The 26,951-nt window shown below is 42.0% G+C and overlaps 2 protein-coding genes across 4 annotated transcripts in view; both read right to left on the bottom strand.

Annotated features, from left to right (window-relative positions):
• ST7 (suppression of tumorigenicity 7) overlaps nucleotides 1-4,466 on the bottom strand; it is a 97,128-nt gene extending 92,662 nt beyond the window's left edge. For 2 of the 3 annotated variants that reach the window (XM_083463584.1, XM_083463585.1), the window contains exon 1: nucleotides 4,099-4,466. In XM_083463584.1, coding sequence (XP_083319710.1) covers nucleotides 4,099-4,264 — 166 coding nt within the window. In that variant the 5' untranslated portion in view covers nucleotides 4,265-4,466. Of the gene's footprint in view, nucleotides 1-3,290; nucleotides 3,620-4,098 lie in introns of those variants that run through there. The other variant, XM_083463586.1, reaches the window with a different exon arrangement.
• A 7,059-nt stretch (nucleotides 4,467-11,525) lies between these two features.
• Nucleotides 11,526-26,951, bottom strand: CAPZA2 (capping actin protein of muscle Z-line subunit alpha 2). The gene is made up of 12 exons (XM_083463851.1): nucleotides 25,968-26,951; nucleotides 24,774-25,753; nucleotides 24,323-24,533; nucleotides 20,432-20,495; nucleotides 19,808-19,859; nucleotides 19,039-19,102; nucleotides 17,870-18,076; nucleotides 17,641-17,720; nucleotides 16,757-16,835; nucleotides 15,015-15,086; nucleotides 13,394-13,456; nucleotides 11,526-12,511 (listed from the first exon to the last, which is right to left on the bottom strand). Exons 7-12 carry the CDS (start codon nucleotides 17,912-17,914, stop codon nucleotides 12,371-12,373), a joined length of 480 nt encoding a protein of 159 aa, XP_083319977.1. The 5' UTR covers nucleotides 17,915-18,076; nucleotides 19,039-19,102; nucleotides 19,808-19,859; nucleotides 20,432-20,495; nucleotides 24,323-24,533; nucleotides 24,774-25,753; nucleotides 25,968-26,951; the 3' UTR covers nucleotides 11,526-12,370.

Genomic DNA, 26,951 nt, shown 5'->3' with positions numbered 1-26,951 from the left:
GCAATACAGTTTCCAGACTGGTAAAAATTGACCTCTGATTTTAAAAACTGAAAGTAAGGGAAGTATGGTTCCAGTTACAGATAGGTAGCCGTGTTGGTCTGCCATAGTCAAAATAAAAAAATTCCTTCCTGTAGCACCTTAAAGACCAACTAAGTTAGTTCTTGGTAATACCAAGAACTAACTTAGTTGGTCTTTAAGGTGCTACAGGAAGGAATTTTTTTATTTTGACTAAGGGAAGTATGTGGAGGAAATTGGCAATAGAACTTCTTGACAGGCCAACCATGATTCCATTTGATGATGACTGTGGTCTAAACCAGATCCTAGGGCTTGCTGATCAGAAAGTCGGTGGTTTGAATCTCCTCGACAGGATGAGCTCCCATTGCTCGGTCCCAGCTCCTGCCAACCTAGCAGTTCGAGAGCATACCAAAAAGTGCAAGTAGATAAATAGGTACCGCTCCAGTGGGAAGGTAAACAGCATTTCCGTGCGCTGCTCTGGTTCGCCAGAAGCGGCTTAGTCATGCTGGCCACATGACCTGGAAGCTGTATGCCGGCTCTCTCAGCCAGTAAAGCGAGATGAGCGCCACAACCCCAGAGTCGTTTGCAACTGGACTTAACTGTCAAGGGTCCTTTACCTTTATTAATTGCTGAAAAGGATATAGTTATCCTCTTTATAAAATGGATGCAACTAATGTATAATTTTCACTACATGGCACATCTGTGTCTGAATGAAAGCTTCATAGTGCAATCAGGGATTTACATGACGGATATGTTGCTTCATAAATCATCTCGGTGAAAACTGGGCCTGATTGGCCTCCAATCAAGTAGCTAAAAAAACCTAATCATAACTGTTGTTGAAAACCAAAGTGTTATAGTGCTTGCATAGCTAAGAGGGGAGGCCCAAACAGTCATCCAATATTATAAATCAGGGGCTAGATCCTCCAATGCTGTTGCACTACACCCAACGGAAGACCTACCTGGTGAGCCCTTCACAAATTTCAGAATAATCTAATAAAAAATAAAAATCTTAGGTACACCCATTTAAAGGCAGTTCCTCAAATTCTCCCCCGATGGAATCTACACACATATGAAAAACGTTCTGAAAATGCTTTAAAAAAAAAAGTTTTTAAAAATACATTGAATTTTCCATAAGGATCACTATCGCCACCTAGTGTCACATTGTATATTGCACTTAAAACACAGTTAAAACGTTTTAGTTGCAGCTATACAGAGGACAGGGGAATCTCTGTAGGAACTATGGATTGGTTAGTTGCATTTTTCCTTGAGCTACACAGCACTACATTCAGCATTCCCATCTCTGTATACAAAAGCTTACAAGTACAAATCCATGTTTCTTTGCCTATGTTTCATGAAAAATACTCAAGACGACATCATAAAGCATAATACAAAAGCAGCACTCACAGCTATTTTACATAATGCATGTACCAATGTTGTTTCTTCAAACACAAATGTGCCCCTCCTCCAATGAAAATACTCATTTGTAACAGGCAAAAGAAGCTGAACTTTTCTGCAAATCTCTAGGCCCATTCCATTTGAATGTGCCCCCCAAAACATCTACAATTCTCTCCTACCTTGCATAGCTTTTGATGGTTGGCCAACAGTATCAGTTTGAAATGTGAACACTCCAAAAGGGGAAGCAGCAAGGACAGTACAGTATGCAAAAAGCCACGTATATAAACAGTAGCTATACTAACAGCAAACATTCTTTGCCACTACAACAAATATGAGCAGCCTCAAAACCTCTGCATTCTGTCCTCTCTTTCCACTGGACATTAGAATGGAGCTTAGAAGCTTGGTTTGTGGGAAGCCATAATTCTGTCCGAAGCTACAGTTTAGCAACCTACTTCTTACCCACTGATTCGCCCCTACAAATTACCTTCACCCGCAAATAATATTGGTATTATATTTGAATTGAAGAATTTGGGGAATGCAAACATGCTAATTTCTTATTGCCACTTGTGCTAACAACCTGAAATGGCAAAGTAGATTCTCTAGCTTCTCCCTGCGACACAAAGTAGTACCCGACTTGCTAGCAGATGAAGGGGGAAACTTAACACTGATTTCTAATAGCCTTTCCTAGTTAAATCCCCCCCCCAAAAGCCCGCAGAAGCCGCGGAGCCCCTTTAAAGAGCGCAAGGCTTTTGCCTGCTTTTGCGGGAGGTGGGGGAATTCCCCCATCTCCCGCAAAAGCCCAAAGGAGGGTTGGAGAGTAGCGGGAAGGCGTCGCGCGCCTTACTGCTGCCCCCCATCCTCTGGGGCTGGCGATGGGGGAAGCGCTGCTTTCCCCACTGCCAGCCTCGAAGCCGGGTTGGAGAGTAGCGGCAAGGCGTCACGCGCCTTCCCGGTGCCCCCCATCCTCTGGGGCTGGTGATGGGGGAAGCACTGCTTTCCCCACCGTCAGCCTCGAAGCCAGGTTGGAGAGTAGCGGCAAGGGGTCGCGCGCCTTCCCGCTGCCCCCCATCCTCTGGGGCTGGCGATGGGGGAAGCGCTGCTTTCCCCCACCGCCAGCCTCAAAGAGCAGACTCTCCTGGCTTCAGCGGAAGCAACGCGAAGCCTCCGGAGCGCAGGCTTCGGAGGCTTCGCGCTGCTATCGCTGAAGCCAAGGAGTCTGCATTCGCCCCATAAGATGCACACACATTTCCCCTTCATTTTTGGAGGGGGAAAAGTGCATCTTATAGGGCGAAAAATACGGTAAGTAATAAAACAACAAATATTGGCTAAAAAGAGGAAAGAAAAAAGAAAAAAAATATGAAAAGATTTCCCAAAGAGGGAAAAACCAAAGAGTGAATCCGCACTGGAGCAATTTAACAGTCATACATTATTTGAAGTTGGGATGAATTAGGGAAAGACTCAAGTTTGTGAATGACACCAGATCATTCAGAGTGTTAAAATCCCAAACAAACTGTCGAAAGCTCTGAAGGGGCCTCTCTACCACTGGGCCAAGCAAGCAACAAAACAGCAGGTGAGGTGGAAAGTGATCGAATTCACAATTATGACCTTTAGGCTAGAACTGTGTTCAGAAAGGACAGGCGAAATCCACAGGGTGCAGATGGGGAACCTGAAGTGCTTCTGACGTTGCGGGACTCCAGCTCCCATTAGCCTCAGCCATTTCATTTTCATTCCACTGTCAGCTTAACCCACAGCCAAGGGCAATGAAGAGTTGTGGTCCAGCAACATAGAGCTATCAGGGGTGGGGAATCTGTGGCCCTATGGACAACTGCAAGGCAGTACACCTTGCAGGTACTTCTGAAGAGGAGAGTTCAGGATCTCACCATCACACCTTCCCGTTCCGCTCATGAGTCTTCAGAGGGAAGCCATAGATGACCAGCCTTCTATTCTGACCCAGCAAAGACAATGTTTATTTCTTCTTCTTCTTTTTAAGGTGGTCTGCCAGCACCTCCTCGCAGCTGGGACCCACGAGATGCCTCTAGATAACGTACATCTTCCACTGAGAAGGAGGGCGGAGATGCCTTTGCCCAAATTATTCCCGCCTTCTGCGTGTGAGGTTCCCCCCACCTCAAGTCCTGACGAGGAGCAGGAAGGCATCGCTGCTTCTTCCAACCGAACGTCTTTCTTCCTTTCCCCCTTTTTTTGTAGCGACCCACCATTTATTAGCGGGGCTGAACAATTTTTGCGGCGGGGAGGAAAGGAGCATGGAAATTAAAACTCCCCTAAAAACGTCCCTTGTCCTCGACCCGCCCTCAAAGCGCCCGGTTGCAAGAAGGGAGGCGGGCGCATCAGACTGAAAAAAGGGGGTGGATTTGGAAACTGGGGGGGGGCAAGCTGGCGGACCCTCAACCACAACCCTCCCCCCCAAAACGAAGCATGACTATGTGAAGAAATATGAGGAAAGGGTGTCGCAGCTGTTGCTGTTTTCCAGTCTGTGGGGAGGAGAGGGAAAGAGCAACGGGAGAGGCAGGGAAAGTTTGCAGCACGACGCCTTCTTTCCCCGTTGCCCCTTCGCCTTTTCCCGCCCAGCCGTGGCGCGCGCCCTTGTTGTATTCCCCCCCCCCCGCGCGCAAAGTTGCAAGTTTGAGGGGGGGGGTTGCTTTTTGCCCAAAGCGCGTCGTCGCTCGCTACCTGTGCTCAAGTTGTCGTTGATCTTCAGAGGCACCCTCAGGACGTAGACGAGGAAGAGCATGAGGAAGAACCACAGCGACCACAGATACGTCCACGACCAGACGACGCACGACTTGAGCTGCTCCAGAAAGCCGGCGCCGCCGCCGCCGCCAGCAGCTTCAGCCATCTTTTCGCAGGCAGGGCGCGCGAGGGGGAGAGAGACCGAGCAAACGCGCCCAGCCGCTCCAGCGCCGGCCTTGCTCTCTGCTGCCACGACCTCGCGTGGTGTTATTTCTGGGATGATTCATGTCTCCCGAAGAAGTAACGTGTCTCTCCGTCCCCCGTCCCGTCCCCGTCCCCCCCCCCCGTCCCGTCCCTGCTCCACCTCCTCCGCCCAATCGCGCACCGTTTGCATGCAGGCGTCTCCAGCCGGGGAAGCCGCCAATTAAAGTTGTAAACAAACACACAACACGCGACTAAGGTGGGTTGTGGGTTGACTCCTAAGTCGCGGGATGGGGGGGGGAGTAGGGGGAAGCCGTGGTGTGGTGTGTTTTTTAAAAAAAAAAAAACCCCCAACACAAGTAGCCTTTAGTGGGCCAAGCAAAATGTCTCGAAATAGTGAGCTTAAGGGGGAGACGGGGACTTACTTGTACTGTACAAGATTGCCTTCAAAAAGGCTCCCGGGGTTAAAAAACTCCATACCCTCCAACATTTCTTCCATGAAAATAGGGATGTCCTAAGGAAAAGCGGGACATTCTGGGGTCAAATCAGAAACCAGGATGACTTCTCTAAATCAGGGACATCCCTGGAAAATAGGCATACTTGGAGGGTCTGCTCCCCAGCATTTCTCCAATGAAAATAGGGAGCCCTGTTCAGTTACAGGGATGCGGGTGGCGCTGTGGGTTAAACCACAGAGCCTAGAACTTGCCGATCAGAAGGTCAGCGGTTCGAATCCCCATGATGGGGTGAGCTCCCGTTGCTTGGTCCCTGCTCCTGCCAACCTAGCACTTCGAAAGCACGTCATGTGCAAGTAGATAAATAGGTACCGCTTCAGCAGGAAGGTAAACGGCATTTCTGTGAGCTGCTCTGGTTCGCCAGAAGCGGCTTAGTCATGCTGGCCACATGACCCGGAAGCTGTATGCTGGCTCCCTTGGCCAATAAAGCGAGATGAGCACCACAACCCCAGAGTCGGTCACGACTGGACCTAATGGTCAGGGGTCCCCTTACCCTTTACCTTTAAGGAAAGGCGGGACATTCTGGGGTCAAATCAGAAACCAGGATGACTTCTCTAAATCAGTGATGTCCCTGGAAAATAGGCATACTTGGGAGGTCTGCTCTCCAGCATTTCTCCAATGAATATAGGGAGACCTATTTGATTACAGACCCTCCAAGTTTCCCTATTTTCCTAATTTCCCTAATCCTCACGATGAGATGAGCTCCCGTTGTTCAGTCCCAGCTCCTGCCCACCTAGCACTTTGAAAGCACGTCAAAGTGCAAGTAGATAAATAGGTACTGCTCCGGCGGGAAGGTAAACGGCATTTCCATGCGCTGCTCTGGTTCGCCAGAAGTGGCTTAGTCATGCTGGCCACATGACCCGGAAGCTGTCTGCGGACAAACACCGGCTCCCTCAGCCTATAGAGCGAGATGAGTACCGCAACCCGAGTCGTCCGCGACTGGACCTAACGGTCAGGGGTCCCTTTACCTTTAAGGAAAAGCAAGATATTTCGGGATCAAATCAGAAACTGGGACAGCTTCTGTAAATCCAGGACTGTCCATGGAAAATAGGGACACTTGGAGGGTTTGCAGACTTTCCAGTTCTCCATAACTCTGAGGGTTAAGCAAAATAGGGGGGGGGGGGGAGATCCTGGTTCACTGATAAAGTCCGAAAGTCTGCATTCTCATGTCTTATGAAAGCAGTATATAGCAGATTAGCCTGAGGTAGGGAACTATTTTCAGCTTGGGGCCATATTCTCTTATGGGGAGGCTTCTGAGAGCCATTTCTGAGAGCAGGACCAGAGGCAAAAGTGGGCAGAGCGATGAATCTTTTCTACCTAACACATCCTTCTGGATCCTTCATCCAGACAAGCAAGAGGCATGAGCAGAGCTCAGGCAGATATTCCAACCATGCAAAAATATCTGGAGTGCAAAACAGGGTCAGTAAGGGACAGGGATAGTTTGGCGGGCCAAATAGGGCTGCATCCAGCCCCCAGGCCTGAGGTTCACCACCTCTGCCTTGACTAGGCTCACATAGGTTTCAGGTTATACCCAGGGGTACTGGGATAGAGAGTCACATGACTGGTACCTCATTTCTGAAAACACAAAATCCAGCAGTTCTTTAGATTTAGTAGCTCCCCTATATTTTTCTCTGCACATGCAGAGCCAGAAGCCATCCGTTGCATAAACTTCTGAAGAGGCTGCTGAAGACAGAAAGGAAGTGGTAGCAAGAGTAGTCTTGCACAAGAAATAGCCTCAACGTTCATTTCATGTTACCTCTTCTTAGTACCCTCCAAGGCCTGCATCCAATTGTAAAAGAGTTGAAAGGATGCATTTAAAATCCTTAAAATTTTAAACTCATGTGTGGAGATTGATCACTGGCTTAACGCTACTTGGTTGTCTTGAGTTCACACACTGACAAACACAAATTGCTGCCACGTAATGTGTAAAACAGATCTCAGTAAGTAACATAATGTCAGAAGAGGAACTTGTGAGGCTAAGATTCAGGTAGGCAGCCATGTTGGTCTGACGCAGTCGAAATAAATAAATAAAATTAAAAAATTGTCCAGTAACACCTTAGAGACCATCTAAGTTTGTTCTGGGTATAAGCTTTCGTGTGCATGCACACTCCTTCAGATAAGGCTAAGGTCACTGTCTTTTTGAGAGTTAGTGACTTATATGGCAGAGATAAAATAGTAATGGCAGATGTATTTCCCTCAGAAACAGTTCCCTCTGGTTTGTTCTGCTCATTTTAATGCATACAAAAATTCAAGGAAATCACAGGTTGCTTGTCCTTTCCATTTCTGTTATTTGCTTTCCCATTCCCCATTGTTTTAAATGGGAAGGGCAAATATTGCAACTCGTGCACAGTGCCTTTGTTTCGTCCCACAGCAAAGATGGTCACTGCTTTGCAAGAAAGCAGTTTTAGGGCCTCGGCGAAGGTAAACTTTGCAGTTTTAACATCCCAAAGATGGTTCATATAATTTCCTTTGGAAAAATATTATAATAATGAAATTCAGAGACGAAGAGAGGAATTTCAAATAAGTGTTGAGATGCTGATAAGCGTGCTAATGGGCCAAAACCCATAGAAATTACAAGGCACCTGGTCTACATTCCATCATGATGTACCAGTAAAACAATCAGTAACATAGTGTATTCACATATAACTTAGACTAGGCATGTCCAAAGTCCGTTTGGGAGCTAGTTAGTTTAATCTGGCCCCTGTGGCAGTTTATTTCCTGGGATAGGGTAAAATCCTTAAAAAAAACCCTCAACTACTTCAACCCTAAAGAAGCTCAACAACTTTGGGGTAAAATCATAGAAAAAACTCAACAACTTCAATCTTAAAGGTTAACTTTGGTGGTCCTCACGGCCCTTCACTTCATCAAATCTGGCCCTCTTTGGAAAAAGTTTGTTGTTTTTTTATAAATATTTATTAGGATTTTACAAATTATAACAAACATATCAATACACACAAACAAAAAGAAAAGAAAAAGAAAAAACAAGTATAGTTTCAGTACCTTATTTTCTTAAAACTTATTTCACCGACCTCCTCATACCTCCCCTTTCTGCATTCCCACTTCAAAAATTTAGTTCAGCAAATCCTCGCCCTTAATTTTGTCAAAATAAAGAAATTCCTTCCAGTAGCACCTTAAAGACCAACTAAGTTAGTTCTTGGTATGAGCTTTCGTGTGCATGCACACTTCTTCAGATACCTTCAGATCTGAAGAAGTGTGCATGCACACGAAAGCTCATACCAAGAACTAACTTAGTTGGTCTTTAAGGTGCTACTGGAAGGAATTTCTTTATTTTGACTATGGCAGACCAACACGGCTACCTATCTGTAACTGGAACCTTAATTTTGTATAATTATCATCCTTACTTTCTTTTCACTTAATCTTTACAGCTGTACTCCATTTGATTTTAAAAACCACATCATTCTAAAATTCATAAATTTTACAGTATTTCTTAAGATAAATTCTTAAATTTCTTCCAATCTTCTTCTGCCGTCTCTTTTCCCTGGTCTCAGATTCTGCCAGTCATTTCTGCTAGTCCTATATAGTCTATCACCTTCATCTGCCTCTTTGGAAAAAGTTTGGACACCACTGCTTAGACTATAAACATGCACACTGCATTTGTCTTTCAGCCCCAGTCTTCTTTCATTGCAAATTGGAGGAAATTTATGGAGGCAGTGGCTTCCTAGCTGTACAACTTTCTGTTTCCCCTATATGGTTTTATTTGTTTTAGAGAAAATGACATACACTAATAGTGTTAGGCTGCAGAGGGGCTGGGGTTCACAGATACGGACAGAAAGAGCAACACAAGATTGGGAGCAGAAAGGTACGTACTGGGGCTGAGGTGGCACAAGTCAGCAAGTGAAATGGGAAGAGTTCTCCATTTGTTTATTTACTGAACATTTATAATCCTCCCTTCTAGTGTAAATACAACACTCAGAGCACTCTGAGTAACATTGATTGGTGAACATGCCAAGTACTCAGCTTTGTGATAGATAAGCTCAGTTTTGAAATGAATGAATGAAATCCTTATAAATTTATTACCAGATTGAATCTTGACATCTCCTGTTCCATTTTCTATTCCAAAATAGAAAAACTCTTAAATCTATTGGTGTTCAGGTTATATCTATCCTTTCCAAAATCAATAAAGAATAAATTATACCGAAAAAGCTGTACTTAGTGTTTGCTTTGTGGGCTTTACTTTTGGTCTAATATACACAAACTTGCACCCTACAGTTTAAGATAAGCTATACGAGAAGTTGATTATCAGAACAAAGCGCTAGGAATTTTATGTCGTTGACAAGGAAAAAATAAAATATAGAAAGGAGAATCCCCTGGATGGAAAGATCCAGGTTTCGGACATCTGATGGGAGGGTGTTCCACAGGGTGGGTGCCACCACCGAGAAGGCCCTCTGCCTGGTTCCGTAACCTCACTTCTCGCAGTGAGGGAACTGCCAGAAGGCCCTCGGAGCTGGACCTCAGTGTCTGGGCTGAAGGATGGGGGTGGAGACGCTCCTTCAGGTATACTGGGCCGAGGCTGTTTAGGACTTTAAGGGACAGCACCAACACTTTGAATTGTGCTTGGAAACATACTGGGAGCCAACGTAGGTCTTTCAGGACCGGTGTTATATGGTCTCAGCAGCCACTCCCAGTCACCAATCTAGCTGCCGCATTCTGGATTCTGGATTGTAGTTTCCAAGTCACCTTCAAAGGTAGCCCCATGTAGAGCGCACTGCAGTAGTCAAAGCGGGAGATTACCAGAGCATGCACCACTCTGGTGAGACAGTCTGCGGGCAGGTAGGGTCTGAGCCTGCGTACCAGATGGAGCTGGTAGACAGCTGCCCTGGACACATAATTGACCTGCGCCTCCATGGACAGCTGAGTCCAAAATGATTCCCAGACTGCTCACCTGGTCCTTCAGGGGCACAGTTGCCCCATTCAGGACCAGGGAGTCCTGAGGTTTTGTTTTATTTTGCCACATTATCTACAAAGCAACTCTATGTATTTAAGGAAGCCTGACGAAAACATTTTAGGAGCAGCAGCGTGTGAGCTGCTCCATGAGAGTGCGAGAGAGATTCTCATAATAGGTAGTGCCCAGCAGTAACACATTCTGAAACTGAATCAGAGCTCATCTTTTTTTCTTATTCCTCTTGTACATAACTACATGGACTGGAAATAAAAACCATAGTGTGTAGGCTTCCTATGCAGGAATTTGCATGGGAGAAAAAGGTCAGGGGATGAGGAAGAGCCCAAGAAAATATCACTAATGCAATATCCTGCCTTCTGTTTCCTAACTTAGCCAGATGGACCTTCAGTGCAATGTGAACATGACCTGGACAAAAGGGATTTATGCAAAAACCCCTGAAGGATGTAACTGCCTCCTGTTTGAACAAAGCTTCTGGACAACTGAATGAACTTCTCCAAGTATTCTAAAGATTCTGAGGCAATCCAGAAACAGGTTCTAAAGCAGAAGTAACTAAGGCTGCGCATACATGAGCTTAGTGGTTATTGGTTGCTTCACCTCAACTGTGATAAGTATTTCCTCTTCTATTATCTTTCTGTTTAGGTAAGCTACTCCCTACAATAAGCATGAGAAAGAAACAAGTGTTCACCCCCTCATCGAAAACTGCAGAAAATCTACCTGGCATACTCATTGCTGATCACTGTTTGCCAGTAGTGTGCTAACACTTAACAACTCATAATCAGTAATGCTATACAGGGCTGTGTTGCTGTTGATTCTGTGAAACACTTCTGCTAAAATTTTAGTTACCTAACAGCAGGTTATTCATCCATGCCGTATTAGGAGTATCTGTAAATTGGAATGTTTTCTTTGTTTTACATCACCTACGAGGAGAGGAAATGTAGACATAGATTCTCATGCCTCTTATATTCTCTTGTCCTGGGAACATATGCATTCAATATTAACTTATCCTGCAGCAATAAAGGATTGGGGGTGGATTGAAAAGTTCATACTCCTAGACACTGGTAACTTGGAGCTACGTTACACGAGCGCAACCAAGGGCTCAAACACCTAGTGGAATTTTCCACACCATAGCCTATGCTACACATTCTAAACAGGTTTTAGAAATTGTGTTTCAAAAAAGGCTTCTATGTAGTACATCATTATTTAAGAGAAGGCTGAATCTTCCATTGGTGCATAAAACTTGCTGCACATTTTAGTCATGGGCATTATTTACATATGGAAATAATGCCAAAGGTGGATGACCAAGAGGGATAATCAGCCATACTTGCTCCAGAATACCTTTCCACCTCATTTCAACTTTCCTTCACCCCTCCTTTTGGGAATTCCCAAGGCGTTTCCAAATTATGCCCTGTATCTGACCAAATGTATATATCAAAGAAAGCAAAATAAAAAATGGTCCTATCCATTTCTCACACTGAGGTGCTTTTAAGGAAGCAGAGGATAAAAAGTGCACAGATAAACAGCAAGTTGAGAAAATCATAAATGTTTCTGGGCTACAAATCTCATCAACCCCAGCCAGGGCTGATGACAGAGACATCACAAAACATCTGGAAGGCACCAGATTGGGCGGTGGATTCCCAGGAGATCCATCTGGATCCTACCTTGGTGATTTTTCATCATTGCCAGAAGACTGTTGTTTCAACAGGCCCCCTCCCCCAAATTTGAGGATTTATTTATTTTCATCTTCTGCCCCTTGCTCTTTAAGCTCATTTTTGTTTCGAAATAATAATCATAAGTAAATAGAAAATTTGCATTTTTTAATGTCACATTGAATTTTAGTACAGTTCAATCCAAGAGAAAAAAACTGGCAGACACAGTAACGAGTACAGGATTATATATATATTACAATATGCGTTGTTATAATACAATTGTGGCTGCATGGTAAAATTAACTTGAGGACTGATGGAATCCGATCTCATTTGAACAGCTGTCAGGAATAGAGCACTAAATGCATTTCCAAAATAAGCACTATGTTTAATTTCAACACCTTAAAAACAGCATTAGACCTTGGCCTTTTTCTTAAAAAAACAAAACAAAAAAACTTAACACCTAGCTAGCTAAGTAACTGAAAAGGTTTGGATATAGAATGCTTTCTGCAGGCTTTCATACAGTGGAGGGATAATTATTCCTACAACAATACACATGGCTAAAATCCATGTTGAATGTGAAACTGGTGATGTCCAGTAACAACTTGTTCTAGGGAACTGTGTTCTAGAAGCTGCCCTTTGCACGAAAGCGAAGCAACAAGTGATCACCAGATGCAAAAAAACATTTCTCAAATTGTTTTTAATTGAACTGAAAACTATAGGCATGTCATCATTATAAAAAAAGTCTAAATATATCAGAAGCTCTCAACATTTTCAGCTACACTGATTTTTTTGTAACCTTTTAAAGGAGAAACAAAAGGACAAAGTAAAATGGTCAATTAGCTAAGCCTGTGTTCTAACCAAACTACGTACAGTGATTTTCAACGGCAAATGCCCATGCTGACTGGGTGACTTTAATAATTCCGAATACCTTTGCAATCACTTTAATTTTGTATACAAGGACACCGAAAGGATCCAGCTTTGCAACCTTCATTTTAGGCATTCTGCATTTCTTTCCCGATCTTGTAGCTAAGGATCTTGTTCCAGTCAATCTTTGTGCGAGTAACTGGCAGTTGTCGTCGTAAGGCCTTGAAAGTAGTGTCCGACATAGTTTGATAATTTTCGCTGATAGCAGTCTGTTCACGGAAAAGAAAGAACATGTAGATTATAGAAATACACAGTTTGATGTGAAAACAGATACAACAAGAACTAACCTGCAAAAACTAAACCAGCCCGCATCTGAAGGAACTTATTTCGACGTTGATATAAGAAACACATGTGCTTCAGATGGTGTAATTAAATATGGATAACATAATTAGCTAGAAATCTTACTTTTGACATCCTTCAACTATGGAAGGCACAAAAGAAAATACAGAGGGGGGAGCATATTCGCATAAAAAATGCACACCTGTTTATTGGCTTTTATGAATTAATTACACATGCCCTTGCTGTGTTAAACTGAATTGGTTTCATCACATAGAAAACAAGGAGGGGGAAGAGAACAGAACCAAGCAACTCCTCAATCCATTCCAGGAAAAGGAAACACAATGTCGGGGGTGAACAGGTTCATTTCCCATCAACAAAACTAGCTGTATTCTAAATGGGTATGCCCAAAAAGTAAATTTTGAAATTCGTTGCAGACTACACAATGTTTTCAGTTCAGAGGTCTGATTTAAGACAAGCATTTTCTACAACCACAGATATTTAATTAAAAACAAAAACAACCTTATCCATAGGCTTTAAAAAGTAGTAAGGCCCCATAGTAATGCCCATTACTTGAAGTGGCCTTTTGAGTGTTAAGTATTTGAACTCACATTCTGAAATCCTCGGAAAGAGGGTGTATATGCGTTTATTAAGTGGGTATAGAAAGGTACATACCCAGCAAAGCTTTGCCCTTTCTCTGCCACTAAGGATTTCCACCCATTTTCTGGCTGCTCCTGAACACATATTGTAGTGAGAACATTGTCAAAAAGATTCAGGAAAGTAACTACATTGTATGTTGCAGACTTATTACATACCTGGTATTCATTTTCTGCAGCCTCTACGATCTTTACAAATTCCTTTGCTGTTTGGGCTTCATTCTAGGGTAAAGGGGATTTTTTAAAAAATATTGCACTGAAACAATCATCTTCTGAAGACAGTAATTTCAGACATTGTAATGAATATGAACAATTACAGAGGTTTTCCCCCACTATTCAAAGGCTTACACATTCTCTGTGTGTTTTGCAACAAGCCTGTAACCTGTCAGTATTATCTGCAAAACACAGGTGTCATCTGTGGGGGTGCTTGTCATGAGGTTTTTTTACTGGTGGCTTACAAGCTCAATACTAATTTCCTATGCTTTCTCATCTAGTCAGAAGTGGACCTTGCGGGACTTTCTGCAGTTTTTAAACTTCCCTTCTGGAAGCGAGTCAAGAATCTTTTTCAGACAAGTCAGAGAAGGGAAGGGAAGCTCAAGTCAACTACGGTTTCTGTTCCCCAGCTTGTTGTCACTCAGAGGACAGCTCTATGCAGGTTGTCAACTCTCTTGCTGAGGTTTCAAGAATCCAACACTCATTAAAGCTCCATTTTTTGAGCTCATAAACAAGGAGCCAACTGCCCCTTCTGCATTACGTATTAGAATGCATACGTAGAAGGCTAGAGCTGGTTTAGGCAGATTTTGTATTGAGATTCTACTCTTTGATCTGCCAAACAAGAGCCTGATTATGTACTTTGCCCCAACATAGGACCATGCACTAGCTGGAAAATAGTAAAGACACAGAAAGAGTATTGGCACAAGTGTCACAGCTGACCATGGTACTTTAGCACAGCTCTCATTCTGTTTCAGAGATTTGCTTAGTTTTCCAGCAAGGCTCCTGAAGCAGCTATGACTTAAACTCAATACTAAGGCTCTAGAACAGGCTTCCTCAACCTCGGCCCTACAGATGTTTCTGGCCTACAACTCCCATGATCCCCAGCTAGCAGGACCAGTGGTCAGGGATGATGGGAATTGTAGTCTCAAAAACATCTGGAGGGCCGAGGTTGAGGAAGCCTGCTCTAGAAGCTGTAAATTCCACTAGCGTTGCTCCTCTAATCACCATGTTTCCAAATCAAATGGATTTGATTTGTGTCTTCAATTCACAGCATTCTTAATAGACTAAAGTCTTGTGACTTGGGCTAGTTTTGCATCAAAATGAAGCCACCCAAAAAGCCATTTCATTTCCCGAGCATGAATTCCATAGATCATGCAGGTACGAACCAAAAAACACCAATGTATCTAGTTCCGCATACTGAAGTGGGCATTGTATTTCGTTTCTCGAACAGAGCACCCCATTCTTCATGGCTATCTGGTTTCCCCCATTTTAAGAAACGGGGCTTTCAAAACCAGTTGTATTATGGTGTTGGGGTCTGAGGGGAATCCGTGAAAACGAGGTGCAGGCACCTTTCCACAAGAATAACTCCCACACATAGAAAGTGCCATCCCCTGTTTTTTTGAGGACTCCTCCCTTCAATCTGCACCACTAAATATCCTATTAAGCAGAGCCTCCGCCCCTGGGAGCAAATTTTCAGGGGAACTAGGCTTGCCACATATACATTTAAATCTGGATTCCACCTTATGTGACTAATTAAAAATGTTTCCTACAAAAGAAAGATACTCACAGTCACTGTTAGAGAATCCTGTATGTCTTTATGACTCACTAGCTGAACGTTTCCATCTTCATAATAATGAACCTACGTACAAAGTTAAACGGGATAAAGATTACCGCATAGGGAAAGCAGCACTGCGTATTAGGAAGAGTGAGCAATATTACACCCCATTCAAAATACAGTTGCGTAAGAATTAGCACTTATGGTTCTACCCAACACTGTCATTCTGCTGATGGAAAGCTTCTTCTATCAGCTGAATAGGGAAGCCCTTTCAGTATTTCCCCCTCCCCTGCAGTCCCTCATGCATCTCCTAAGTCTGCTCAATAAAGTCCCCTAAGCCCTAAACAAGTTCCCTTTCCCACTCCACTGACAAAACCTTCTCTCAACAAAGCAACACAACCTTTAGACGGAGGTGCTTGCATTTGTCTCTTTTTCCATGAGTTTCTGCACAGAATAGAGTGCATGTTTTATTTGAATAATTTGGACCACAGTTTCAATTGTTTGCTCCTTTTGTTTCACTTCTAGCTTTTTTTCCATTTCTTTTTGGGGGAGGGGGGGATGAGGGAAGTAAGGAGAGGGTTTTGAAACTCCAGAATATATATGTTCAGAGTGTACAGAGAGGGAGTGTAAAGGGAAGATTTTGTTGAAAAACCTGATATCCAAAATTACTGATTTTGCCTTTCTTTCTTTACATACTTAAAAGAAAATAGTAACAACAATTTATTTAGAAGTAGATTAGCGGAATAAATGCTTAGAACTTCAAGGTGTAGGCTTTTAATTACAGTGGTACCTCAGGTTAAGAACTTAATTCGTTCTGGAGGTCCATTCTTAACCTGAAACTGTTCTTAACCCGAGGTACCACTTTAGCTAATGGGGTCTCCCGCTGCTGCCATGCGATTTCTGTTCTCATCCTGAAGCAAAGTTCTTAACCTGAGGTACTATTTCTGGGTTAGCGGAGTCTGTAACCTAAAGCGTCTGTAATGTGAGGTCCCACTGTACTGTTTCACTGATAAATCATCACTATAATGGTTATGTAACAATTTGTTTCAGCAGAACTCAAAGTACTGGTTCTCAACCATAAAGTCCTGAATAGACTGGGATTAGAATACAACTTCTTCCAAATAAATCTGCCTGGTTACTGAAATTATCACGGAAGGCCAGATGTATCTGACTTCAGTTCTTCCAGGTGCTGTTCATATTTCAAGAAACATCAGCCCCAGCCAGCAGGGCCAGTGATCAAGAGCCCACAAATACGTGGAGCATCACAACTTAGTCACTACTCTTATTATGTTCTCTATGGGCACTCTTGCCTTTGGCAGTGATTGGACAACTACCAAAAAGGACATTTTCCATGGTTGTACCCTATTTATAGAAATCCATCCCTAGAAAGTTTGGCTGACACCAAGGAAATTTGGTTGACTGAGTGTAAGCTGGGTTTGTTTATTTTTAGTTCTGGACAGCACTTAGTGGTTTCCTAATGCATATATTGCTGCTTTTGCTGTGTTTTACTGTATAGCTCTGACACAATATGCTTTAGTATTTGATAATTTCTCTTAGTTAATCCATCCCAGGAAGCCACTAATAATTTTGATTTGCTATTGTGTAATCATTTCTTTGATTTATGTTACACATTTGTAAGCTGTGTTGAATACCATCAATTACCGTTGATGAAGAATGTAAACCTTAAAAAAGAAAGTGTTCTGGGAGTTACTTGAGATTTATCAATCAGACACTGTAAATTAGAGACAGCCTACCTGAATTTTCAAGATACCAGCCACCTGAGTGGTTGAAGGAGTGATTGTAAACTTCCATTCTGACCGCCAACGACCATTCCTTAAATGAAATAAAACTTTAGGTAAGCAAACTTGGTGGGGAATAAAAATATTGAGTTTCACGTCCTTTAGATTTAAAAACTATTATGAAAAAGGATGCTTTGATGGGATATTAAAAGCAAATTGTGTAAACTGAAAAACTTAGTTTGTAAACAATATGCAGAAAGTTGCAACACAATTTCCATGCACAGGAGATGAAATCCACAAAACCAACCAATGTGTTGAAAATACATTTTGGGAATGGATTCCTATCTAAGTAAATAAGTACTGCAAATTTGCAATACTTATAGTTTCCCATACCTGTGTATTTTGGAAACGTATTTTACGACATTTTTCACAAACCCACTGTTTGTCTAAAATATTTTTCCAAATACATTCCCATTTTCATTTTTACAGAGCGTAATTGTGCTCAAAAGTGGAAATCTGAATACTATGGCTCCGTAATTCCCAAAACATTTTTCCCCTCGTAGATCACTTGAAAATTGCCAAGGGTCTTGGTGGTGAACTACTTAATAGTTTCTCTACTGTTATAGCAATTGCAATGCTATATGACTTTTGCTCAATGCTGTATGACTTCTGATTGTATATTTGCAGGCATACTGTGGACCACCTGAATGAAGCTTGTAGACTACTGGTTGGTTGTCTGCAGACCAGAGTTTTCAAACCCTTGCTATAGCTTTAGTGCCATGAATATAGGTTCTAAACACTGAATATGCTGAAAACAGAAGTCCAATATAACTTTCAATGGGGTGAGCAAAATAAAATAGAAAAGAAACCAATTTACAGATGACCGATATGATACTTACCAAAAGTTTTTTGCTTGAAACTGATGGCTTTCTATGCATGCAATAATTGTTTGATGCCCATCAATTGTTTTTCCATACACCTTGTAACACAAATGTAAGACAGTTATGCCACGGTCTAAATTCATTCATTTATTATGTTTGTATACCACCCGTATATCTGAATTCAAGCCAACAGACCAAATAATGGTTTTAACCTACCCAAGCAATTTCTAGATCCTGCGACACTTACTGTGCAAACACCACTTGGATAGTGTTCTTTCACATAGGCTCTCATTGCTGTTTCTATGGAGTTTCTCCATGACTCAATTGCATTTTCAACTTCATGAGGCTTTGGATCAGTAGCCTCCTTCCTTAAATGATCAAATTTAAAAGAGATCTTGTTTTTTGGGTCCAAAAATTTTCCATTGCCCAAGTCACCGTGTTCTGTTATTAAAACCTGCACAAAGAGTTTAAAGGTAACTGTAAGATTATACAAAACACAGGTAACACCATCAAATAAAAGAATGGAACATTAGAAAAATTATTGTAGCACTGTACATTTTAGACATGGCACAGCAGCTCTATACATTACACTGGTTTTCAAATTCTAGTTTGGGAATTCTAGTTTCTTTGAGACACCAGAATAGTTCAATACAGTTCTTCAAAAACTCTACATTTCATTTTATAAAGTGGTACTTTTAGAAAAGAAAGACACATTGTTCTTTTAAAAACCAAGATAAAGTTGTGGGATTGTCATTACAACAGTGCACTGAGAAAGAGTAAACTAATATATTTAATCATTCGCTCTATCTCTGAAGTTCAGAGGTAAGTGTGTCTCCTCATGAGCATTGGCAGCACCATGAGTTATACAGCACCATACACACAAAAGGGAGGTATTAGTAACACTCATGCCTCAAAACAAATGAAACTGATCTGTAGAAAACACAACTTAAAAAAGAGACAGTGCAAGTATTTTTGTAAACTAAGAAATCTTTAATAACAATATTTTTTTTAAAAAAGGGAGGCATTAGTTGGCTAGAGGGAAACTCAAGAATTGTAGTAGTAGTAGTAGTAGTAGTAAAAAGCAAGATTGAGCTGCTCAACCTCACTTCCTCGCCTCAAAGGATTTGGGTGGGAGCTACTGTATGGAATGACACCAACGACGAACTGATTTCATATAGACACCATGTAACTTCTGTTCTAGCATTAGGTTTGAGTGTGATTTTATTTTGAGAATCGTTCATAAGCTACTCTGAGAGCCTCTTGGGGCTATAAAGTGAACTATACATATTCTCTCTCTCTGTGTATGTATGTATGTATGTATGTATGTACTAAAGAGTCCAACCCCAACACAGCCCAATGAGCACTGAGCATGCCCACCCATCATTACACCAAACTTAAATTCAACCATAGTCATACCTGTTCATCATAGCCTTCTAGTTTTACTGGAGTAAACTGGTCCAAGTTATACTGTGCAAATGCACTGAAAAAGACAAAGAAAGGAAGCTTCAAGTAAAAATATTTTTTTTTGCAACATTAAGAAACATCAAGCGATATAGAGTACAATTTAGAAACTAATCCTTTCCGCCTCCTCCATCCATTGTGCTTAATGAATCTTCAAATTGTGTTAAGGGGCTCAGAGGTTGTGTTCCTGTATAACAAAACTATGAATTTTATTAAAATAAATCCAGTTTGTGCTAAGATTTGACAAAGTTAATTTTATTTGGTTAATAGATATAGGTTGATTATTAGTGCAGAAATCTCATAATGTGCACTAACCTTTGGATTCCCAGTGATCTTTAACACCATTCACACATTATATGCAGAATAAAATCTGATCACATACTTTTCCTGCCTCTTCACCCTTATCTACTCCTGTCAGTGTGAGCCGCAGGGTTATGCATGCAGCAGTGATTACACTGCCCTTTTAAGTCCTGCTGCTGCTGGCCTAGGGGCTGGGATCACTGGCCCTCCCTAAAAAGTCATATTGTGTACATGTGTCTTACTTCTGGGAGAAGGCTGTTTTGAATCTTTCAGAGCAAGCACCAATCAGCAAGGAACACAATGAAAAAGCTGGGGGATGGGACAGTTCTATCCCATCCTCACACAACCTATTAAAAGCTGCCCATAAATGCATCCGTTCAGCATTAACACATTGAAAGAAGCAATAAATGGTGGCGATACTTACTGAGCTGCTCCTTCCCTGAGAAGATTATCATTATTAAGCAGCAATCGAACATCTGAAAAATACTGAGCATTAGTACACGGTGAAAATGCTAATCGGAAAATACATGTTTTCCACGAGAGGAAGTAATCTATTACAAGACACCACGTACGCCAGTCATGATAAAGCGTGGAAAAATACTGTCAGTTTTAGGGTACCGGCCATGTTCAGAGATGGAAAATAGCAACTTCCTGGGTCCTAGCATTAAATTAGTAGGTATTTAATGCTCCTGGAATTTCCCCCAAACTGGCTATAACTCTGCAATGCCAACCACAGAAGAAACGAATTGGCAAAGATTTCTAGCAGTAGCAAGTGATGTTAGAGCTACTTTATGTAATGTAACAGGGGGATCACCTGGCAAAAGTTTGGCAAAAAGTGCTGATAAGTTTTAAAACAGGAAGTGGAACACTCTTCTAACAGTCTTGAAATTATATTAATAGACACAGAAAAGGAAACATGGGAGCAAGCAATGTGAAGTTCCTAAGTGTCATCTTGATTTGTTTTTTTCAAAAGTTTGTTTTTAAAATCCTCCATAAAGGGTAACTGAAACCATCAACATGAGAGCTAGAAAGTAGCATGAAAACTCACCGTTAAAGACTTCATTGAATTCCCCCGGGGGAGCATGGATGATAAATTTCGCTGCTATGCGCACCTAAAATGGAAACAAGAAGTATACCATACAGTAATCATAGGATAGTTTTAAATGGGAAAATTTATTTAATTATTTAATAACTTTAAAAGTTTAACTGGAAAATAACTGAGCTCCAAATTGCATCCTAATACCACCTTAGAATGCAAAGTCTTGTGTTAAAGAGAGCTGTTTGGCTAAGTTAATTTAGAAGAGGAAGCATAAAATAGGTGGTGCAAGATGCTCTGTGAGATGAAGAAATACTTCTACTACCTGTTACGGTCAAACCAGACCAATGAATTTCCAACACAAAATAACCAGCACAAAACATTCTCAAAGGTACTATTAAAGACAGAATTATAATAGTAAATGTAACAATCTGAACTTCACTGAGCATGAAAATCCCTGAGGCATAGCTGGAGGACTATCTTCTGGAATAGGAGACACAACGTAGTTCTGTGAAGTCTCACCAAAACAAGGTTACATTAGTGTTTAAAAAACATGTCCTAAATAATTGCCAGAAGCACCATCAACATATTTATTTAAAAGTATTTGTACACAGCTTAATATTTCAAAAATCTCTCTATGGCATCTTCCAAGGCAGACTGGCTTTCTGCTGAGACGTAGAGAAGCTCTGTCTCCTGACGCAATCTTGGCCAACTCTGGCTTAAGGGATGAGCTAGCCTGGGCAGGTCTAGAGTTGTGACTGACTTTTTGCTGCTTCAACCGATGGTTTCCTGCACTGCTATCACTCCTAAGTCATCTCTTCCATACTTAATGTCTGAACTACTGACCTTTATAAAACACTCAAAGCTCCTCAGAAGACAAGGGCAAAAATGCATCAAGTGCATAATAGTATATTGATATTACAAGGTATTACTCATTTGGATTTGGATTTATACAGGTCAAAATCCCAACTGATTTCAGCTTAATACAACCAAGGCTGCAATCCTCAGCATTACTTGGGAACAAGTCCCTCTCATTTAAATGAAATAAACTTTTGAGAAGACATGTTAGCATGTATGATAAAAAGGCTTTATTTAAAAAAATGTTAAAAACAAGTATGTTCAAACAGCTCTTTCATATATAGTAATTACTTTGCATTTAAAAAGAAATAGTTAAGATAATAGGGTGGCATTTCTAAAAACCCAAAAGTCATGTGTCGTGTGTTGTTTCTTCAAGAATGATATCTGGACTTTGTCGCAAACATACTATTCTATCTCCTCTTGAATATTAAAAGCAGGCATGTAGGGTGTGTGTGTTTTCAAGGCATATGTGAGATGACATAAACTGAAAATGCTCTTCTTACCACTAGCCTTCCTGACTATGACCACAACGGAAATTGATTTGGTTTAAGGCAAAAAAAACACAAAAAAACCTGGCATGTACATGCCTATATAAGGCAATGACAATGTGCACATCAGCACCATTGTGAGTTCTTGAAGTCAAGCTACAGTAGTTTAGATAAGAATCAACAAAATACATGACTATCAAAAGACAGCAAGAAAAGATCTCAGGGAGATATAAACAAAATAGAACAATTTCAAGCACAGGGGTTGGCCAGATATAAACTGGGGTGGGGGATAATGCAAACTGCAGAACTTCCACGTACCCTAACCCACTGCCCCTGGCCTGCTATTCTTCTGGCCAGGATCATAGCCAGAAGCAGGCTCTGCTAGGAGAAAACTTGCATCCTCTTCTTGCCTTCTGATTCTTTGCATTACACTCTGCATTCTAACCATCCCCTGCTTTACAACTGACCATGAAATGCATGCTAACCAGAGTCAACGCAGTGCGGTAAACACAATATTTGACTTGTGGGTGGTTTACAATTTCCAGTCAGCCATGAAGTTCACTGAGTTGTCTTGAGCAACTCATGCCATATCAGAAAGAAAAGCAGGTTGGCCATATGCTGCCTCCTCAAACTACTCAAAGCACAGCCAGATTACATCAAAGAAAGAAGTTCAATCTTGAGCTGATTCACAAAACGTGTGAAATGCTGCATCTTTTGTCCATTATATATGGCTATACTAAGAACTGTAGCCTTCAGTATCTAAGAAATTCTGGATTTGGTCATGAACTGCGTGTAACAATAAAACCCATAAAGTCACACAAAGCAAAATGTAATCCTCCTAGTTTGTGCCACCTAGTTTGGAAATCTTTTCAAAATGTAGCCTTTCAGAACTAAAGGTTTTTTTTCCAATAAAACGGATCTTAAAGCCTCCTTTCATAATTGCAAAAAGGCACTGTTTGAAAAAATCATTTTTGTCAGAGCTATGAGACACCTGTTTTGTACCGCTGCCACAACACTTCCGGTCTGAGATCAAGCTGTTAGTAATGACTTGCAAAGCTCTTAAACACTTGAGACCAAGATATATGAAGATGCACGTCTCACTATATAGTCCTTCCCAGACTTTAAGACTTTTAGGCTCTGGAGGTCAACCACCCTGTTATGACATCACATGATTGGTATGTGGGTTGTCCCACATACCTGGCAAAATCCCCTGTGCGGTGTTCCCAAATGCCAGCCAGCCAGGGAACCACAGTGCAAGTGGCACTGCCAGCCATATCCATGGCGCTTTAAGAAGCCTAAGCATAGGGCCAGGAAGTGCTTCTTTCTCTCCTTCTCATCAGCTGGCGGGAGGCTGCATGTTGCAAGCACTGGCTGCGCAAAGGAGAAGTCCCTCGCACAGCAGCTGCCTTCAAAAAATGGGAACAGGAGCACACAACCAAACTGAGCAGGATTTAACCCCGCTTGGGGTTAAATTCTGCTGTTCCTCTGCTGGGAAAAGGTGTGCACACCCAACACAGAATTAAACGTCAGCCTCCCACCATTATAAATTACACCAACAGATTGACAGATGGGTGCAATGCAAGGGGAAATGGTTTGACAGGTCAAGATTGGCCTGTGGCCTGGAAGTTCCCCACCCGTTTGAAGATCTTCTGAGGAGGCTCTTCTTTGTGTCCCACATCTAGGAGTCACACATTTTGTGGGGATGCAGGAAAGGGCTTTCCCCATGGTGGTACCCTGACTGTCCTCCCCTCTGAGATATCACTGGTGGTGCCAACTATTTTTATGTTTTGGTGTCAAGTTAAAACATGGTTATTTTCTTGCATATTTGTGGGTCATTAATTGTCAGCTCAGACTTAAATAAAAATCCAATTTGCAATGTAATACAGCCATTGTTTTCGCTGCTCGGTTTCCTTATTGTATTGTTTTAAATTTAATTTTATCGAACCATGACCTGAGATCTGTTATGGAAGAAATTATTAAATATGTCAACAAAATAAAAAGCAATGGTCAAGAACTGGAGGGTCAATGATACAATAAACTATACTCAAATTTTACATTTGCAGTTTGTTCAGTTATGTTAAGGTACCCTATATATCTTCCAAGCTCATACAATTGTCAGATTCAACATGGGACAGGTAAGTTACATTTGCTGTAGTTCCACAGAATTTCAGCAAGAACAGCTCTGAAGTGCTACAGTGGTGGGAATTCTCCCTTCCTAAAAGCACACGGACCATCTCACATTAAATATGACAACATTACATAGCAAATACACCAGCAATATAAATCTTTGTATCTGAAGAAGTGTGCATGCACACGAAAGCTTATACAAAGAACAAACTTATTTGGTCTCTAAGGCGCTACTGGATTTTTAAAAATATATTTCGCCTGCGTCAGACCAACACGACTACCTACCTGAATCTAGAACCAGCAATACAGTTAACCATTTATCTCTATCAGCCCCCTTTTTATAGCACTTCTCTTCCCCCTGCCATACTTGCCATGTTGCGTTTATTCAGATAATACTTTAAACCGAAACACAGAAGACTTGAAATTTTACCTCTTCTAGTAACCAAATAGTTTGCTCCGGTCAGCAATCTGGAAATGGATTCTGAAACGGATCAAATAGCAGTGCTTGCAAGAAAATGTGCAATGGTGTTTCCAAAGGAAGAATGCTCTATGACAGACACTTATAAATTCGTGGGAATCCTGAACAGACCTTGTGAAAATGTAATTGTTGCAGTCTTTGAATAAGCACAGTGTTTTTCAAACTACAGTGGTACCTCAGGTTAAGTACTTAATTCATTCCAGAGGTCTGTTCTTAACCTGAAACTGTTCTTAACCTGAAGCACCACTTTAGCTAATGGGGCCTCCTGCTGCTGCCGTGCCGCTGGAGCACGATTTCTGTTCTCATCCTGAAGCAAAGTTCTTAACCCGAGGTACTATTTCTGGGTTACCGGAGTCTGTAACCTGAAGCATCTGTAACCTGAAGCGTATGTAACCCGAGGTACCACTGTATATCCATTTTCTAGAAACCCCGGGATTCCTCAGTAAGATCATTTATGGGAAATGAGATTTCCTGGAAGGCAATTTGCCCGTCATGGCCAATCCTTCCCTTCATAACCCTTGAGTGGATATGCTGATGGAAGATATGCAAAGGTTCCTCACTATGGTATCTGCAAAGTGTAGGAATCTTTAAGTCTATAGCACTGGCAACATGCCATGTAAAAACATGGTATGCATGTTTCATCTTGATTTTGGCCACTGTCAAGTTTCCTACAACAGGGTGCACAACCCATGAAGGCAAGAAGTCCCAAGCAGAGAACATCCAGCCCACAGACCTAATTAGGCTCACCAGGCCTCCCAATCTGGCCTGCAGAATCATTTTCCTTCCGCAATGCCTACTTGTTGATTGCCTGACATCAGATGCGGGACATCATAAGATGTTAAGTGGGGGACACGTAAGACTATGACTACAAATAAACAATCAGAAACCTTCAAGTGCACTCCTGCTGATTTATAAGCATGGTTTCCCTTTAGCGCTATTTAAATTTGGCACCAAATGTGCTGCTTTTGGTAGTTATCCTATCCATTCGGATGCTCTGAAGTGGCTGGCACTGGATTCACTCAGGAGCACTCTAAAATTTAAGGTGTAGAAGTGTTCAAGAACAGAAATCCAGTGGTACCTTGGGTTACGAACTTTATTCATTTTGGAGTTCCGTTCTTAACCCAAAACTGTTCTTAACCTTAGGCGCGCTTTCACTAATGGGGCCTCCCGCTGCCACCAGCGTGCAATTTCCATTCTCATCCTGGGGCAAAGTTCTCAACCTGAGGTACTATTTCCGGGTTAGCAGAGTTTGTAACCCGAAGTGTTTGTAACCCGAAGCGTTTGTAACCCAAAGTACCACTGGACTTCCAAGAAGGGTTTTGCACAGCCTCTACATGGTAGTCCTAATGCATGGAACTCTGAGACTGTAATCAAAGTGCCTGCCTTAATAATAATAATTTATTTATACCCCGCCCATCTGGCTGGGCTTCCCTAGCCACTCTGGGCGGCTTCCAACAAAATATTAAAATAGCGTAATACATCAAACATTAAAAGCTTCCCTAAACAAGGCTGCCTTCAGATGTCTTCTAAAAGTCTGGTAGTTGTTGTTCTCTTTGACATCTGGTGAGAGGGCGTTCCACAGGGCGGGCGCCACTACAGAGAAGGCCCTTTCATGAAAAGTATTTATAGGGGCACTATTTTGATTCCCTCAAATAAACAACCAAGCCCTCCACAATTTAATCCTCGTTTACAGGGCATAAGCAAGTTGTGGTCTTCCAGTTCAGATGTAATCACAGCTATCGTTTCTGAAAACCAGTAAGTTATTCATTTAGCCAAACATGAAAGTGGAGAGAAGGTATACAGGATTTGCTCCTGATCCTCCCAAACAAATCTTGGTTATGCCTGAACCAAGCCAGTGAAATCTGACGAGGCAGGAAAATTTAGTATACAATCGAAGTGGTGCCCCGAGTTCGGAAACACAGGAAGTTCCTCAAATTCTTTCCATCAAGCACACCCTTAACTATTGCTCAATGCATCTGCATTTCCCCTTTTAAAGAAGTGTACAGCGAAGACAGCTTATGATATACTAAGGTAAATGAACGGAAGAAAAGTTCACAGAAGAAAAGTCTCCAGTCTCCTTGCCTCTGCAGCTGCCTTTATCCTCCCAAATAGCCTCTCCCAGAGAGTGATGGGAGTGGCTTTCCAGAACCATGTGGCATATAAACAGAGGAAGCTGCCTTATACCAAGTCAGAGCACTGGTTCACCTAGCTCAATAGGTGACAGTGGTTCTCCAGTGTTTCGGACTGGGGGGGTCTCTCTCACCCGTCACTTGAGATACTGGAAGGTGAACCCGGGATTTTCTGAATGCAAAGCAGACGTTCTACTGCTGATCTACTGCCCTTCCCAAAGAAGAGACTCTACTGGAGAGTGAAAGGCTCTCCTTTGGTCAACTCCCCACTTCCTCAGCAGTCCCTGAGCCCCATTCATTCCACATTGTTCAAGACCGCCCCCACCCAAGAGACTTTTCAGTGGGATGCAGGTAGGGCAAAGAAAGGTATAAGAAACCTTCTATTTTCTTTTGTTCACTTATCCTAGAATCTAAGTCAACATTCTTACACTGATAAGACAAATCCTCCTCAA

Source organism: Podarcis liolepis (genome assembly GCF_965112155.1).
Source record: "Podarcis liolepis genome assembly, chromosome: 10".
Classification (NCBI taxonomy): domain Eukaryota; kingdom Metazoa; phylum Chordata; class Lepidosauria; order Squamata; family Lacertidae; genus Podarcis; species Podarcis liolepis.
This window is presented reverse-complemented; position numbering and strand designations above follow the sequence as displayed.

Excerpts from the sequence above, each read along its gene's own strand:
- CAPZA2 (XM_083463851.1), bottom strand. The coding sequence starts at position 17,914 with ATGAGAGCCTATGTGAAAGAACACTATCCAAGTGGTGTTTGCACA. Across the intron at positions 15,087-16,756 it reads CTGGTATCTTGAAAATTCAG|GTTCATTATTATGAAGATGG; the intron begins GTAGGCTGTCTC and ends CTTTGTACGTAG. Across the intron at positions 12,512-13,393 it reads CTGCAGAAAATGAATACCAG|ACTGCTATCAGCGAAAATTA; the intron begins GTATGTAATAAG and ends TTCCGTGAACAG.